Source organism: Dioscorea cayenensis, unplaced genomic scaffold (assembly GCF_009730915.1).
Source record: "Dioscorea cayenensis subsp. rotundata cultivar TDr96_F1 unplaced genomic scaffold, TDr96_F1_v2_PseudoChromosome.rev07_lg8_w22 25.fasta BLBR01000441.1, whole genome shotgun sequence".
In the NCBI taxonomy this organism is placed as follows: Eukaryota; Viridiplantae; Streptophyta; class Magnoliopsida; order Dioscoreales; family Dioscoreaceae; genus Dioscorea; species Dioscorea cayenensis.
Genome location: NW_024086832.1, coordinates 61,165 through 80,150, shown reverse-complemented (window position 1 = coordinate 80,150; position 18,986 = coordinate 61,165). Strand labels below are relative to the sequence as shown.

The following is an 18,986-nucleotide window of genomic DNA, read 5'->3' as shown; positions in this document are numbered from 1 at the left end:
TAGTAAATAAGACAAATTGATTTATAACGTATTATTGTTAAAAAAAAGTCACATGTAAAAATGATGCAGTATAAATTGGTAACATCAAATCACCACCAAGTAATGACATAAAATAAGTAAAATGTATATATAGCCATCAGATCTTTGGTCGGGGTTATTAGTTTAGTGCGAAAAATATAGTGTGAAAAATTCAAATTTTGAGTTCTAAGTTCTATTAAACCTAATGGTAACAAGTCCTTAATTGTGGGTGCAGATTTATGTCTCAGCTAAACGTTTAATTTTTGGTTGTGCGCATGCCCTTAATGGTGTGTTTATCATATTTGTCAAATATATATATATATATATATATATATTAAAAACATGATAATAATAAAGAAATTTATTTGAATAAATATTGAAATACAATAATAATTAAATAAACATCACACTTCATGCATTTATAAACGAAAATCAATTGTCTGTAATGCCAAATGGAATTTTAAATCTTTAATCATTAATATTTAGTTTCAATGTAGAATTAATTTTTCAAATCACTAAATATCCAAACTTCCAATCATTTGCATAATTAATTTAGGAAACCTATTTAGAATTTGTTATATTCATCATCAGTTATTAGTTATGCAACTGAAAAACTAAATTAACTGTTTGACTTTTTTTTTGTTGTTGTAAATATAAACCTTTTTTTTTAATTTTATAGATAATTTATGTATATTTTTTTAATGAGATGGAAATTAAGTAATATTATAAAATAATGAAAAATATATAATAATATGGATTAGCTTCAGCGTCTGGTCCCTATTTTCTGAAGCAAGACAGTCTATAGGGCTAAAATGGTCATTTCATCCGACAAGATTTAATCCCATTTCTTTTATTTTGGTTAAAAAAATATATATATAATTCACTTCCATTTGTCTCATTTTTTGAGCCATCATCCATCGATTTCTTCTCCGAATCTCCTCCGTTTCCCAATTTTCCATCAATTTCTTCTCTTTTTTCTCAGATTGATTGATCCAAGGTGTTCTAGATCTCAGGGTTTTGTTTCCCTTTGCTGGTTCTTGGGTTTCTTGCTTCCATTAGTGTCCAAATTCCAAGTTTTTTTCTCTCTCTCTCTCTCTCTCTGGTGAGTAAATCCTTTCTTGGCTTATTGTTCATCTCTTTGTTCTTCTCTTTGATTTATCTCTCTCTTTTTTTTCTTGGTTTGGTTTTCAGCTTGGTTTTGGAGCAGTAGATCAGGTTTCTTCATTTGGGAGTCTCAGCTTCAGGTGACAATTTCCACACTTTTGTTCTTGATGTCTTGTTCTGTATGATTGTTTGAAACTTATGGTCAAATCTTTGTATCCCTCCTGAATATCATTCTGAGATGAGGTACTACTCCCAAGAATTATGATTTTATCTTCTTTTTGGAAATTCTTTTTGTGTTATATATATATATATATATGGCTTGAGTTTGAGGTTTATAGATTTTTCTGTTTAGGTTATGGAAAAGTAGATATATGTTAACATGAATGCTTATTAAATAAACAATAATCAGAGAAACTTGATTATTGTTATTAATATTTCAGATTTAGCTTTCGTTTAAGTTCTTTTTACTTTGATTGATATTAGGTTAAGATTTCTTGCCAAGAACTATAAGTTTTTCTTTCCTTTTTTTTTTACTTGGATAACTAGGGTTTCTGATTTTTTTTTCTCTATTGTTATTGTTTGTAGAATTTCTATGATGGAAATTTATTGCTTATACTTGGATATGTGAAATGAATATTTGGTAGTGGATTGTGGGATTGTTGGAAACATAAGAAGATTATAAATTTAAATCTTTTTCCTTTTCTGTTTCTTGAATTTCTCATGTTTGGTTTGTTTGTGATTTTTGATCTTTTTTTTAATCCCAAAGCCACATTTATCTTATGACATAGGTTTCCTGTGGAATCCAACTCTTCCAATCATGTATTTTATTTTTATTTATTATGCATTTATTTTCGAGTGAGAACTGCAAGCTTCCTATTTGGTTTAAATAAATCAAAGTTTTGTAATATGGAACTTCTGAATCTGGGCTAAAATAGAAAATAAAATAATTGTTTGGGTAATTATGTGTTATTTTAAGATCATTTTTATTATTTTCTATTCCAATGAATTGATCATAAAAGAAGTCTTCAGTAAATATTTGGTTTCTATCTCTGCCTAAAGCTTCAAATTGAATTGAAGCTTTTGTTTCTAATATCAACTTGAGATGAGGCATAGATTGTGTGTGACTTTCCCTTAGTTATAAATTCAAGGATTGCTTGAATTTCATTTTCTTGTTGTAAGAGTTAACATTTAATACTTTGAAGCTGTAATATATGCAGATTTCTTTAATGTGATTATGCTGTGAGGAATGAGCCTTTTTGATGCAAATACTATATTATGAAGGAAGAATGTCCTTTATATCTTTTTTAAAACTTTATTCAGGGTTTGTAATCCTATTTGGTGGTCTATTCTTATTTCTGTTTTGTTTAATTCTATTAGGATAGTGATTCACATTGCTTCTGGAATGACATTCAATATAGAAATGTGTGTTGAAATATATTTCTATATTGTAATATATTAAGAGTGGCGCCTATTAGTGGCAAGTCATGTCCTGAGATAGACCAGTAGATGCCCCCTTAAGGATGGTGGAAGGCTCTAGGTAGAGGATCGTAAATGAGGTAGAGATAGCCTAAGAAGTGTTTGGTAGAAACTTTACGTTATCATATGTTTGTTCTTGGTTTCTCTAGTCCCTTGGCTTTTGATAGAACAAAATGGTAGGGAAAGATTCATGTAGCCAACCCAAATAGCTAGGACTAATGGCTTTTGTTGTATTATCTTCTCCTCTATCCATTGTTCTTTTCTCATTCTTAGGTGAACGATGATCTCTTTTATTCTTGACCTTGTGGAATTATACCCTTTTGTTGACAAGAAATTGGACAAGTTTCTCATTGGGAAAGCCAATAGTGCTAACTTGCATCCTCTTACAGCTACTAGCTTATATGTGCTAATAAAGTTGCCGCACTATTACTCAGAAAATTCTTATTCACTTTGTTTTCTCAATAAGCTTATCTTCTTTTGATATTTATGGATCCATTCTCCCCTTTTTTTGGAGCTGAAAGCTGCAATTGGTCTCAGGATGTTTTTTTTTCAAATGACTTAAATACAGTAAAAGAATACTTCAAAATTGATGATTATATTGCCAAAATCAATCCATTTGGTTGCTGATACATTTTGCCTGATAATATATATAGGTAGTTTATTCGAATCGGGCAATGGCAAAAGGAAAAAAGCCTGCAGACACTGATGCATCTGATAGGAGCAATGATCGGATGTCACCCATGAAGGACAAGCCCTTGGTCCCAATAGCTGTTGCTGGATGTTCATCTGGAGAGGGTTTGCCATATGCTCCTGAAGATTGGCCAAACCCAGGAGACATATGGAGGTGGAGGGTAGGAAACAGGAAAGCTACTTCTGGACACTGGGTAGATAGGTTCCTCTATGCTCCTAAGAGTTTACAGCAGACAACATTCTCAAGCAGGGTTTCTGTAGAGCAATATATCAAGAAACAATTTCCTAATGAGGATGTTGAAAAGTTCTTTGCTTCATTTCTCTGGAGGATTCCTGCTGCTGATTACGCCCCACGAAAAGGTTCATTCTTTACTACTTGCCTTTTTTCTGCACTTCCTTTAATTTGTAGCGTAATTGCGTCATTTTAATTCCTCTTTTCTTTTTTGACAAAACTTATGTTGATTGTGTTATAGATATACTAATGTGTGCAGTTGTGTGTAGTTTGTTTAGATATCTAATTAACATATTATGATTGTGTTGCATTGTTTATATCTCTTCCGATATTCTTTGTGTTTAGGCATCCTCATTGAAAGCTTCTCACAAGTTTTCAAATTTGTAAGGTTGTCAAATAGTTTAGACTGAATCTGTTGATAAAAAAACTATGTTTTTTTTTTTAATCCTTTTCCGCTTAAGGTACAAGAGCTACTGACTTTTTCAAAAGAAACCAAGATAGAAAAGATGAGAAAGAAAATGCACTAAAGAAGTTTCAGTTTCTCTATTATGCATCCATACTCTGGAGCATAATTAAATATTTGGTAAATCTAAATCATTGATTTTGCTGATGGTTGCCCATAAATGGTCGTTTGTTTCGTGGAAGTGAAGCCACCAAAGTTGGAAATGGATCACTTCTGTAGAATTCATGGTGTTTAAGTACCAAATGTAGGTTGCTAACGTCAGAAGTGGATTTTTTGAAAAATCTCGCTTTAGTTAAATAGTGAAGTCCCACCTTGGAATAAATTCAAACATTCTTTGTAATTTTCTTCTTTAAAAGAAGTTCATTTACATATATACACCTAGAAAAGTTGATAATTGCGTATGTATCTTTGTAAATAATGTGTTTGTGTGTATACCCGTCATAAATCTTAAAAGGGCGAGGTTTGCATGCTATACCTGCAATTGTATTATTTATGTGGGTATATGTGTAAGTATGATCTTTTGTGGGGTATATACATTTATACCATTTGTTGGAATACATGCAAATATAACTTTTTTGTGGTTATATATGTAATTTTTTGAAATATTTTAACACACATAAATTATTGATGGACTGATGGACAAGTATGGTGGTGGTGATCACATCCTGCTAACGTACACCAATTTTGTCATCCAAACAACAAAAAGTATGGTGGTGATATGCTAAATAGTCAAAAGTCATTCCTTTAAGTAAAAGTGAGTTCTATGGAAGTGTGGCTTCACCACTTCCATTATGTTGCTTCACTCCTGTGAACCAAGCACTCCCTAAACACTTGTTTCTTGTGTTTTTCTGTAAGTGGTATATTGGGTGTGTTCTCCTTGTTGTCAATCATTTGATTGCATATATTGTCATAGCAAGTACATTAGTTTTTGAATTATTCCCAAATAAGGTTACAATTTTTGTGAGGATATGTGATGCAAACTTATTAGAGACAAACCAATGCATAACATGTGTTAAGGTGTTAGAGATAGATTGGTAATTTCAGTATTTGTCCTACATTAAGTGTGCCAAGTCAGGTAGAATCATTTTGAATTTTATCATTAGTTGAGTTTCAGTTGGGAGTCAAACTTTACTCAGATAAGTTTTCAAATCTCTCTATAAGATGTGATGAGTCTGCTTGGGAAGGAGTCAATGAATGAATTATTCTTAGTTTTTTTAAGCATAACACTTTATTTTAAGGTGTGATTGCCTTTTCTTCTAAGTGTGATTACTTAGATTTCTTAGTTGGTGTGATTGTTGAGCTTATCTTGCATCATTTTGGTACCAGAGCCAGCAAAATGTCTACTCATTTAGGAAGGACATGCCAAAGGTGGTTAATTGATCTTCAACGTGATGAGATCTTACTTGAATTAGTTGAAAAATTAGATTATCTCAATGCTTGTTTTAAAGACTAAGGATCAAAGTTACAACAAATCATGTCTAGTTCTATAACAAAACTTATAGGAGAATCAAGTGTAGTTGATAATGAAGATGTCTAGTTCTATAACAAAACTTATAGGAGAATCAAGTGTAGTTGATAATGAAGATGTCTAGTTCTAGAACAAAAGGCTTATAGGTTAACAATTTAATTCTTTACTGGAGCAAGAGATTTAGATTGAGAGATCCCGTCAAGTATCCAAATTCTTTTATAAGATTGTACTAAAGGGCTTTTTGACAGAGAGCACCACTAATTACAAGACAAAGCAATGGAAGTGAAGATATATAAGCCTAATTTTAATGAAAAATCAACCTCTACAACCTGTTGTACTTCCAAGGAAATAAGCTCGGTATATATTCCACAGCCAAGGAAATGGCACTAATATCAGACGAACCAATAAGGACAATGTTATAAGAAAAGTCCAAATTACTAGAAAGATTTTTGACAATGTTGCCACCAATGTGCAAATTTCAACATGCTGGTGATTGGGTTCTTTTATTATATCAACATTAAAAGTATTTGGTTGAATGGAAGAATAAGCCATGGTTATATTGGTTGTAGATTTTCCATTTGAAGTTTCAACAACAAATCTCTTTGAGAAGCAGCTTCTTTTTAGCTCACCGGACTCGAGTTTCTCAAGCTGGAGAGTATGATATAGAATAGGAGCTACTAGTATTATTTAGGATTAGAAGTTGCTAAAAAATAAAGTTCACATGTTTAAGTGGCAGGGGTAGTTTGGTAATTTCAGTTTTTGGCCTACATTAAGTATGCTAAATTAGGTGGATTTGTTTTGAATTTTATTGTAAGTTGAGTTTATCATCAAGTTTAGAATTCAAGATACACAGTTTAAATAAACTTCTCTTATTTGGAGTCAAACTTTGCTTAAATAAGTACTTGGATTTCTAGAAGGAGATAGATGAATCTTCTTGGGAAGCAGTCTATGAGTGAGTTATTCTGAGTTTTGTAAGCTTAATGCTTTATTTTGAGGTGTGATTACCTTTTCTTCTAAGTGTGATTGCTTAATTTCCTAACTGTGATTGCCTAGCTTATCCTGCATCACAAACATTTCCACATCAGTAGTAGTGCATCATCAAAACAGCACACATGACTTCTTATGTGGTATGTTTTAGTTCCTTCCAAGTTATAGCCTTGGTTGTGTTTATTTGACTAATTATTAGGCAATGCTTTCATCCTTTCTGATCCATCTAGAATTAGAATGCTTTATTTGGCTATACTATAGTTATTCTTGACAAAACTAAGGACACAGACAAAAATATGGGGAGAGAATAATTTCTTTTTTTTTTCCTTTTCTATTACGAAGAGAAATAGAATATATATGCAAGTGTTTATCCTCTAATTCTGGTTGTACAAGATTCTAGACATAGATTATGTTTGATTCGCTGAACAAGGAAAGGATTTTAATTCCAAAAAACTATTGCTATGATTTTGCTGTATTCCAAGTTTGGTGTGTACAAATCTTTCATTCCCAACTTGTCAAGTGAGTTGTGAAAGTTCTTGCGGCATATTGCCTTTGTAAGAATATCTGCCAATTGATCTTCAAATTTAATGAACAGGAAATGAATTATCTTGGCCTCAAGGTTTTGTTTGTTGAAATATCGATTCACCTCTATGTGCTTAGTTCGAATTTGTTGAACAAGATTATGAAAAAAAAATCAATAGCGGTCTTGTCGCAAAATATATTTTTGGGGCAAATCCAATTTCTATTAACAATATTTTAAGAGAAGCTCACACAAATCCTTAGCCATTCCACATAATGTGGCTCCATCACTTGACAATGCTACCACATTTTATTCTTCTCCGAGTAACAAGATTTCCACTAATGAACATGAAGTACCTTGAGGTGGACTTCCTGTCTAAAATATTTCCTACACAATTTGTGTCTGTGTAACCTTCCACCCTTTGGTGATTGTTTTTTTTTGTGAATATAAGTCCTTTCTCTATGAGAGGACTTAAAGTATCTAAGAATTCAAGTCGCCACATCCACGTGGTCTTCACTCAGACATGCATGAATTGGCTTACTGCACTTACAATGCGGTAATATTCGAGTGTGAGAGATAAATAAGCTTACCCACTAATTTTTGGTACCTCTCCTTGTTTGTTGGCATCTGGTTGGAGTATTCTCAAAGTATGTGGTTTGGACAATTGGTGTGTCTGTGGGCTTCCATTCTAGTAATCCTATCTCTGATAATAAGTCTAGAGTATATTTTTTTGGGGAAAGAAAGATGCCTTCCTTTAAAAGTGTAACTTTAATTTCCAAAAAATAGTTTAGTGCCCCCAGGTTCTTCATCTCAAGTTCCCATGCTAATTGTTTTTGATGCCTTGATGATTCTTCCAAGTCATATCCTATAATAGCTTATGATCTAAATTACTTTATAGGAATTCATATTTCTTCATTGCCAAGCTGAATCACCCAAACCATGCTGAATCACCCAAACCATGCTTAAGGTGATTGCTTTAATCGAGGCAGTGCTCTTTGTAACTTGCACTGTTGCACATTGTTGTGTCTCTTGAAGTTATCTTATAGCTAGGTGGGATATCCATGTAGATTTCCTCCATAAAGGCATTCTTCATTGCGAGGGATAAGACTATAAGAGCACTCTTATTGTGTCTAATTTAGCCATTGGTGAGAAGGTTATTTGACAGTCCACTCTATAAGTTTGTATGTAGTCTTTTGCTACTAACCTTCACTTATATTGGTCAACAGATCCATTTGCCTTGCACTTGATGGAAAAAATCCATTTGGCCTTGAGCTAGTGGAACAAGAGTCCATGTCTCATTTTTTAACAAGGCGTCCATGTCTTCCTTTATAGCCTAGACCCAATTAGGGTTGGTGGTAAGTCCTTTCTTGATATTGGCAAAAACGCAAATAGAGGAGAGTTCATTTCCAAAGGTTTTGAGGGACTCAAGAAGCTTTTTGATGGATACATAGTTGGTAAGGGGATACATTGATCTTTGTTTCTCAATGTCTAAGGAATACTTATATAGTTGTTTCTGGTGATTATGCTTGAAAGTTAAGTTATAGCCAACAAAATTATCCATATTGTTAGGACTCTGTGATGTAGTAAGAAGGCGTATGTCAGGAATATTCTCAAGAGATGGGTCATTGGGTTCTAGAGAGTGAGGGGATTTAATGTTGAGAGCATCTTTTGAAGGCAACTTTGGAGTCTTACTTGATTCTAAAGTGGCTGGCTCCAGTTCTTTAGGTTCTTTTGGGTCGTTGGATCCAAGGTTATTAGTTCCAGCTATGTAGATTTCTCCCAATCGCTCCTAAGCCCTTGACTTTTTCTCCCATCCCCCTTTAAAGAGTAGAATTGGGATTTGGTCGAGAAGTGAACATGACAAATTCTATGAATGTGACATCCATAGTAACCTAGGTCCATTTTGTGGTTGAGTCAAAGCATTCGTATCCCTACGAGTGTAAAGCATACCCCAAGAAGAGATAATGAATGGCACACGGATCAAATTTTGGCCTTTGATTCTTGTGGAAGTGAACAAGGGCAACATGGTGGAAAATTCACGCGGAAATTATGAAGACTGGTGGTAGTGTGGTAAACGTTAAAGGCATGTTTGGTTCGCTGAAGTAGCGAAAATGAGAGCTAATGTGACACTTTTGTTCGTTTGGTTCATAGTGGGGAAATGGCGATCTCCAAAACCCTTCACTTCGCCTTTTGACTTCAGGAAAAAATTGGCCGAAATGGGATGTTGAAGTCCCACTTCAGCCACGTGGCATGAGTGGAATATAATCACCCACGTATATGTTTTTTTCCTTTTTTTTCTACCTTTTATTGTTTATTTTTTTTTATCTTATATTGTTTTTTTTTCTTTTTTGATCTTTTATTTTTTATAGTAGAACATCTGCCTAGGACAGTTTGTCAAATTGAATAATGCACTTTCTTCTGGAAATTATTATGTGTTTATCCTAGGTTATTAATTTAAGTCATTCTAGAAATAATTAATATTATTCATAAAACTGTACATTAGATACAACATAGTAAATTTCAAAATAAGTTATTATTTTGGATATTAAAATAGTGTGAAAACTTAACCATGATAATAAATATATTTTTTTGGATGAATAACATAAAAAATATGAAGCATACTTATAAATTTAAATATATTTAAAAAGTTTGATGTGCTAATTTCAAAATAATTGTGCATTACATCTAATATATTAAATTTGAAAAAAAAAATTATTTTTTGGATAACAAAATGATGTAAAAAACTTAACCTATAAGGTAACAAGATTTTTATGAACAAATAATATAAAAAATGATTAATATGAAGCATAATCTTACCTTTGAATATGTTTAAAAAAAGGACAAGTAAATATTTTTTTAAAATGTTTGGGGAAAAAATACTTGACATGAGTTAAAGTCTACAAGTTACTATGCTAATTAAAAAAAAAAATTAACAAGTTGAACGATTATAAACCTAATTCAACAAATGTAAGGAGGTAGCTTTACCCCATCATAAAGTGGTGAGTGGAACCTCACTTTCATTTTTTTCTAAATTTTTACTTCCGCTAACCAAATAAAGAAATGGTTGGTGATTTGGCACCTCCACTTCAACGGAGCACACGGAACTGGAGATTTTCAACCGAAACTTTCACTTCGACCGAAGTAGCACTCTAGACTTCCACTATTTCAGTGAACTGTGTTCGAACCAAACACACCCTAAGAGAGCTTAGAGTGAAGTTTGAAAATGCAGGACCTTGGAAGGTATCCTATTGAGCAAATGCACAACCGTGGTGATTGTTAAGAGTATGTCCTAGAAGCCCTACGAAGATACTTGTATTGGGGCATGTCATTTGTATTATATAGGCTTGTTATTAATAATAAGCATTTATTTTGATGTCCATATAAATCTTGTGTTAGAATTTTGATCAATTTTGAATACTATAGTATATGTATTAAATTACACGTTTTACTCCTTACGAGTTGAGAATGGTATTAAAAGGGTTTAGTGTTTACACTTAAATAATTCGCAAATAAGATAATTTTTAGTTGGGCATTCAAGATTCGTAATGATTTATATGGTTTATGCTTTGACAAAATGTGTCAGTTGAACATTATGGGACAATAGAAGTATGTCATTGATGGTGTATTTGAACATAACTCGCGACAATTCAATTACACGGGTTTTATTCTTTGACCGTCAAGGATTGGAATTATTGATTATAATCATATGATTTGTCCCTAGACTTGAGGTATCATGATCACGATGTGCTTGTGACGTCTAGTTTGAATTAGAGTAGTGAGGCCCAATTTACCTTTTGGTTGGGTCAATCTCGAAGTGCGGTTATGTTAGGCAAGTACCAGTTTTGAGTGATCACCAAGAAAGAATTTTTTCTCCCAAAAGTAAACGAGTTAGTATTCTCTGCAATCATGAGTATATATGATAAGAAGACATTTGTCAAGGCACACAAACTAATTGTGTGAGACACAAAAAAGGTAGTTTGACAATCTTACTCTACTATGGATATTTGCATATAATCAAGTTTAGTGAGTTTGATGATTTTCCATGGCTTTCACTCGGTTGAGATAGAAGAACGAAAGGTTTATATATATATGGTTCTCATAAGTGGAAATGTTAATAATGATCTAATCATTCGTGTTCGATTTGCTTATGATGTAGGGTTACTGGGCTAGCTAGGTGTAGGGGTGGTAATGGGACGGGGAATCCCCGATCCCCACGGGGACCCGACCCGACGGGGATGGGGATTCCTCGAATCCCTCCCCCATGGGGGCTGGGACGGGGGCCAATTCATCCCCGTTTCCTAAATGGGGACGGGGACGGGGAATGCCCTCCCCGCCCATGGGGATCCCCGACCCGATTAAAATACATATATATATATGTGTGTATATGTATGTATAATTTTTCCAACATTAAAAAATTCAATGGTATAGGTGATAATATAAAAAACTCTAATTTTAATTTAATTACGCTAATCACATAAATTATTTATTTTAAACTAATAACAATTAAAATTAGATATAAGAGCCCTATGTTAAGTAGTTTTGATCTTATCATAATTTTATGTATATATTTCTGTTGAGTTGTTTTTATGTTCCAATATGTAATAATATTTTTACAACTGGAGAATCCCCATGGGGATCCCCGCGGGGGATGGGGAAGAGAATTCCCACCGTCGGGGATGGGGAATCCTCATCCCCGCCATTGACGGGGACGGGGACGGGGACGGGGACGGGGCATCCCCGCCCCGCCCGCCCGTTACCACCCCTAGCTAGGTGTTACTCACGTTTTTGGTATCCTCTTATTGCCAATCGGGACAAATCTAGATAGACACGCTAAGAATTAAGAGTTAGTCTGGTTTTGAAAATAGGGATAAAATTGTCAATTTAAAATTTCACTCAATGGGATGGAATAAAATTGTATCATGAAGTAAAATTATAAATTGGGTTATGTTTTGTTTTAAATTTAAATTTTGATTAAAGTTGGATTGAATTGAATAACTAATGAAAATTCAAAAAGCTTGAGGACAAAAGTTGCTTTTGGAGTCATGTCTAAATCATATGACTTCATAATGGTATAATGGCAATTTTTACTTTAGTAAGTTTATATAAATATGACTTCCTTTTGAACCCCTAGCTGTAGATCTCTTTTCTCTCGTGGCATCTATTCCTTGTTGGTTCTCCCTTTGTAACCCTAGCCACCATTGTGAATAATGTAGTAATGATCCACTGTGGTCTATCATATGCTTCTTCTGATCACTGTTTTTATTGTTTCCTCACTAGATATATTGGGAAAATCCACTAAGATATTATTGCTGAGCGATGAGAATTTTACACCTTTCTCTCTTTTTTGCTTCTCATATATTGTTTGAATTAAGTAACTTTTGTTCTTATTGTCGTATTGTTCCATGGACGAATTACTTAGATGAAGTGATTGCCGTTTGTAAATCTTATGATATTGGTTATAAATATCCTCTTGCAATTTTACCAGGTCTCTTCTTTTCTACTGTAGGATTCACTCACTACTTTTAGATTATCATCTTTTATGTTTGATATGATGCATTGCACATTCAACTTGCTATTACATTCTTTATTATGTTAATTATCCTACTGTTTATTATGCCCTTTTTACCTTGTTGACATATCTTATGTTTCATGTTTCAAGCTGCTACCATGAAGAGGGTGTTTAATTCTGTGCTCATGATATATGAGTGCCATCTTCTAGGTTGACCATATGATTTGTTATCAACAACCAAGTGGTTTATTGGTAGGTGGATCCCCATTGGAACTTTTCACAAGTGTGAAAGTTCAAATCATGAGTGATGGCACATTTATGAGAGTGTGGGTAGTGGTTGTGTGCAGGTGGTCCCACCGCCCATATACGTGCAGGTCCCTGTTCTCACTTGCTCCGCCGAGGCTTGTGCACACCACTGCTTTTTTTAGCGGTTTAGCATAGTGTAATTTTTGTCTTATTTGATATGGTATAAAACAAGGAACACAAGATTTAGTTTTTCCTTTTTATAGCATTAATTTTGCATTTATTAACAGATAGGTCTTGTAAACAATCTAATGACTTAGAGCGTTCTGGATCAGAATCATCAGGGTCTGAAGATTGTAAAGCTGGCAATAAGATGTGCTCTATGCAGACAAAGGAAAAGACCGACGCATTTGTTGTCATGCCTTGTAATATCTGTTGCGGTGAAAGGAACTTCTGCCGTAACTGTTGTTGCATTCTTTGTTGCAAAAGCATTGATTGGGCTTATGAAGGTTACAGTTATATTAGGTGTGAGGCGTCTGTCGATGAGAAGTTTATTTGCGGTCATGTTGCACACCTGGATTGCGCACGCCGTTGTTACCTGGGTGGAACTGTGAAAGGAAGCATCAATCTGGATGTTGAATACTACTGCAGACGCTGTGATAATAGAACTGATCTTATGGAGCATATGACAAAGCTCTTCAAGACTTGTCAATCTGTGAACTCTTACGAAGATATTGAGAAAATGTTGAACTTAGCTTTGTCTCTATTGCGTGAGTCCCAACATATCCTAGCGAAGAACTTGCGCACTTCCATGGAATTGGTTCTGGCAAAGGTGATAAGATAACAGCTTTTCATTTTAAGGTAATTGAATTCTCGTGCCATAAGCATGATGCTGTTCGTTTCAGCTTAAACGTGGATTCTCCCTTGAAGAGATCTGGAAATCGGAAGACATTGCCTTGACATTTACTTCAGGTTAGCTGTTACTGAGAACTTTATTATTTCGAGATATGTGTCTCATTTATTAAATATATATGACTTTGTTTAGCTTTTTTGCTAATATTAAACATTCAATATTTGGTTTAAAGTCACTATTTGTCCTTAACTAGGGCCATTGTTCGTTTTCTTGTTCCTCAAAACTGAAAGTTGTATGTTTTGGTCTCTCGACTTTATTCGTTTTAGTCCCTGGTGTCATTACTGTGACAACAAATGTCATGCAACCGGCACTAAGGTGTCCGTTAATGCCATCATGGCATCAAACATGGATGCATATGTGGATGACTTATCCACGTGCGATATTAGAGTAAAGGATGCATTGATGGCGGTTGGTCGATGTTTAGTCACAGTGATGAACAGATTGACTAAAACAAACTCATTTAGTTGAAAGACCATGACGAACATTTGAGGACCCAAGACGAATAATGACCCGTAAGTTAGGGACCAATAATGACTTTAAACCTAAATATTTTGGTAAATCCCAGGACGAAGGAATATAGCTAACAATGGAAATGAGATAACAACGTTCGAGTCTTTAGACATCGGGAGAGACAACAAAGAAAGGGACGGGCTTTAGGAAAGAAGCCGGGGCTTTGCTCGGTGGTCGCACAGTTACTGCACAAGCTCAAATGCCCATCTACATAACAACAGATCATAGCAATGTCTCTGCAAGACTTGATGAAGACATAGCTAAGGCTCTGCAGGAACTGAAGAGATCTCAGGAATCTGAGTACCGGTTTGCGGCGCAAAGGCTTTACGAACAAAAAGATCTTCTTCTTAGTTTGTACCAACAACTTGAAGGGGACCGATCAAAACTTGCGCATGAGTTCTCGCTGCGTAATGGTAATGATTCTGATGCTCTTCTCACCAATATTTTAACTAGAGTTGATCGGATTAAGGAAGAGGAGGTAAAACTTCATGAAATGTTGAAAATTGGTAAGGGGTTTGGACAAACTCCGAAAACTATTCTCGGCCTACACTTCGGTATGAACATTGATGAATGATCGACGCCATGTGATTGTTCTCTTTTTTGTTTGTATTTTAAATCTGTTAACAGGTTAGAAATGAATGTGTGTCGAAAACCCGGTCCCTGTAATCCTCTCTAATGATTCATAATTTGTATGTTTTTTATTGCTAAATGCTAATCCTCTTATTCACACATAACTTGTCTGGATGTAGATTTTGAATTTATTCAGGTATGTTGGCTTTTCAAGCTTTTATAATGCCTATCATAATATATATATATATATATAAGAATATTTCTATTAAACTAAAAAAATAATTTTTATATTTAAATCAAATCATGTATCAATCTATTTTCTAAGAACAAATATCATGATTTCTTTTGTCAAGATGAGTTACTACTTAAAAAGCAATGTCAGTAATAACTTTGATATTTTTCAGTGATGGCTGGTAGAACTCTAGTTATTAATTTGATCCAAATAAAATGCTTATGGCAACACATTCTTTTTCATAAATTTATGTAAATACTTTTATCAAGAAATATTACATAAATATTTTATATTTTTTATTATAGTTTAAAACAAAAGGCACTATTTCAAGCCAAGCTCCACACGGAAACAATTTCATGTTTTGGATTGCCTGAGCTTTTATGGGGAGGAACACGTTTTCATTTATTATTATTCAACAAATTAGACCACTTACAAATAAATTCTAATTAATAATCAAAATTACAATCACTGACCAAAAATAATGAGGTAGGTTAAATCATATTGATCAAGGTCAAAACCAACCATCACCAAAAATAACTTTTTTTGGGGTCACCAGTGACTTATTTTTTTATAAACGATACCAGATCTGTAGACCAATATAATTGGGTTGGCAGGACCTTTGGAATAGTCCCCACATTTCCAATACTACTCAACTGTCCCAATCTACCTCAATAATAATAATAAAAATAATAAAAATAATAATAAAAATCTATGCTTCCTTCTACTTTTATCTTTCCTCTCCACACTTTAATACTTTATATGATCTTATCTCATAATCCATGGAATATAGTTCATTATTTAATAGATGCCAAACTTCAACCACCATTCATTAATCAAAAAGTAAATAAAAATAAATAAACAAATAAAATGCCATATATATCTTATAATATCTAGCACATCTGACAAGACATAAAGATTGATGAGAAGTAAGAACTCTAGATGATTCTTTAATTTACTTGTTGTGTTGTTTGATGACTGGGTGATGGTGCAGCAGCACAGAATAGCAGTAGTTCAAGTGTGGTCACAAACATCACTTTCCAATGATATTGAAGTAATGATGTGCTGTATTCCAAGCATCTTCTCACTTCCCAATAATTATTTTGAAGTGTTTGATTAACAGTGAATTATAAGTGCAAATATGGACAGTGGGGACAATTATGCCCTACTTTTAGGTTGGTTCTTTCCTAGACAAGGTCTCTTACAAAGAATAAGCCATTTGGCTCTTCTATCATGACATATAATAATCAAATGTTTGGCCTAAATGTATCATCATGTGTTACTTTTTGTTCAATGAGTCCCAACTGTCCAGCTATAACATTTGCATATGACAATCATATGATTCATATTCACAATAAAAATGAGAGTACAAATAAAATTCACTCTCACAAGAAACACATTCAAACTCAATCAAAGTCAAAATTGGAATATATATATATGAAATAATATAATCATGCGTTGCTTTTCATCGAATCAATTCCATATAACACATTCGACACTTTTATAGAATAATAATGCTTTACTGTGAAACCAAAGTAGATGAAAAGCATATGAAAAACATATGAAATTTTGGGTCAAAATAAAATTCAGAGTTGGACCACATTCACTCACAGTCAAGATTGAAATCTGAATAAAAAACCATTCAAAATAAAAGTATGTGTCAAGGTATAAGAAACGTATAAAATTTCAATTGGAATCGAATGCCGAGGACATATACATTCATTCGCAATCCATCGTAATCTGAACACAACATTACAAATAAATTACCACAAAAATGGAGATCATTTTACAATCAAAATTCGAAAAACAGAATACAAATACAGGGAAGAAATATAACCACAGCATATACAAAATACAGAGTATAAATGCATTCAGTCAATACCAAAATCAAAATGTGGACGTTAAAAAATTCACTCTCACAGTTGAGATGAAAATTATTGAATAATACATTCACATACAATCAAAACTAATACAAAACCAGACATTATTAAAAAAACAATTGGTGAATTTTGATGGAACTCAAACACAAACACAGAATACAAATACCTTCACACTCACAATACAAATTGAAAAGGAAATACAAAAACATTTCATTCAAACTCTCAGTCAAGATAAGATTAGAGCGTAAAGTTCATGCACACATAACAATAGACATCAGTATAACAACAATACATAGTCATGAGACAAAATTATGCAAAAATTTTATGTAAAAACTACAAATTTCAAACAAAAGGATTAAATTGAGAAAAACAAGTGTAATTAGAAGGCAAAATCACAACTTCAAAACAAGAAAGATCCAATTTTTAGCTACTATTCATGGAAACAACACTCTCTATATCATCAAAAGCAAAATTCTTAAAAATGGAACAACTTAAATGGTGAAAAATCCAACCTTATATATATACAAAAACAGCCCAAGATGTTCTCTTGATTCATGCATTCAAGAACCAAAACAAAGCATTCGAATTGAGAAAAGATTGCGAAAACAAAGATGGAATGAAAAAGAGATAAAGAGATTACTATTGTACAAAGACGAGGCGACCGATCCCGAGATCATCGTTGCCGATCCCAAGGCCACCATCATCAACACGGTCATCAAGATCAACGCCCCCTTTAGGGACGGTCACGATCAACACGCCGCCGACGTAGTCCGCGGTGGCGAGAGCAGGGCGAGTACAAGGCGGGAGGCGGAATCGCCACCGATCGAGCTCAAGCTCATCAAGCCCTTCCTCGCCAGCAAGCGGATCATCATCACCAACATCCCTGACGACCACCTTCATCACACCAGGATGGATCTCAATCGCATGCGCCCGGACCTCATCCCACGCCTCCTCAGTCGACGCCGTGAACCGGAAACTCGTCGGACTTTCTTGAACCACCACCTCAGCGTCCGACCCCAGCGGCAGCTCCAGAACCTTACTAAAGATATGCGGAAGCCGCCGGAGCTTCTTCTGCCGCCAAGCACCTCCGATTCCACCGCCGGCAGCCACCGGCAAGCTCCTCCTCTTCGGCGCTGGGTGCACCCTCATTCCTTCCTCCAAAAACCTAGAGATCTCACCCCAAAATTCACCAAAAACGAACCCAAACCCTAACCCTAACCCTAACCCTAAAAAAAGCTCCAAATCGGAGAGAAGAGATGGTGAAACGAAGGAGAAGAAGCTTGGCAATAAAAAGGGCAACAAGATGAAGGGTATTTTCGGAAAGATAAATTATAGAGAGCTCGAATTGATTCGATTGAGAGGTCGTAGCTTGCGAAACTAGAAGCTAGATGGGTTTAGTTTGCCACTGGTTTTGCATTTATTTACGAGAGTGCCACTCTTATAATTGAGTTGGGGGCAGTGAGAACCGTCCGATTGGCATAGGATGCTATCGGGTGTCGTGATTGGACCGTGAGGATCTTGGTGGGTTTCGTGGTACTATCTTGACCGTTGGATTTAGTGGGAGGTGTCACGTGATAAGTGCGCGTCACGTTTTATGGACCATTGATTCCGTTTTTGTGGTCTTTGGGCTTTTATTCCTGGCCCGGCCCAATTTTAACTTTTCAGGCAATTATTAATTATAATTTAACTTTTTGCTTATATATATAATAATATCTTAAATTTGAATCATTTTGTTATTAATTCATTCCCTCACTAGAATACAAATTTTTTCTTTTAATTAAAAGTTTCTATTATTTATCTACTTTTATAGATAAAGAATTTGTCTATAATAAGTAAAAAATATTTTAAACCTAAATTATAAGTAAAGCCTCAGCTTATGAATTGAAAAGGCTTATAGAAGCCCATAAAAAATAACTTAGTTTGTAATTTTAGTTTTTCATTTATCTATGGAGGGAAAAGTTATTTTATTTTGCTTTATTTAATTTAATTTAATGGGTTAAAATAGTAGGGAAACTTTAAAAGTTATATTACAATTATAACTCTAAAAAGAGCTTTATGTAAAAATTATACTATTGCACTTATGATATTTTTAGTAAAAAAATAATTAGATCTTAACATTAACCTTTTAAATCAAATTGAAGTGTAGACTAGTTCATTTGAGAAATGACCTATAC

General features: G+C 34.1%; 2 protein-coding genes across 2 annotated transcripts; one reads left to right on the top strand and one right to left on the bottom strand.

Annotated features, from left to right (window-relative positions):
• The first annotated feature begins 918 nt into the window (after positions 1–918).
• On the top strand, positions 919–14,894 carry LOC120254425. Its single transcript, XM_039262540.1, is given in 7 exon segments — positions 919–1,120; positions 1,210–1,262; positions 3,252–3,648; positions 13,046–13,542; positions 13,616–13,682; positions 14,189–14,274; positions 14,276–14,894. Coding segments are annotated over 5 exon segments (1,458 nt in total). The 5' UTR covers positions 919–1,120; positions 1,210–1,262; positions 3,252–3,272; the 3' UTR covers positions 14,708–14,894.
• Positions 14,895–17,267: 2,373 nt separating this feature from the next.
• On the bottom strand, positions 17,268–18,058 carry LOC120254416. Its single transcript, XM_039262532.1, has one exon. The coding sequence runs from the start codon at positions 17,959–17,961 to the stop codon at positions 17,452–17,454; it is 510 nt and encodes a 169-aa protein (XP_039118466.1). The 5' UTR covers positions 17,962–18,058; the 3' UTR covers positions 17,268–17,451.
• Between the last annotated feature and the right edge of the window lie 928 nt (positions 18,059–18,986).

Bases quoted from the DNA above. Each gene is read 5' to 3' on its own strand.
- LOC120254416 (XM_039262532.1), bottom strand. From the start codon at position 17,961: ATGAGGGTGCACCCAGCGCCGAAGAGGAGGAGCTTGCCGGTGGCTGCC.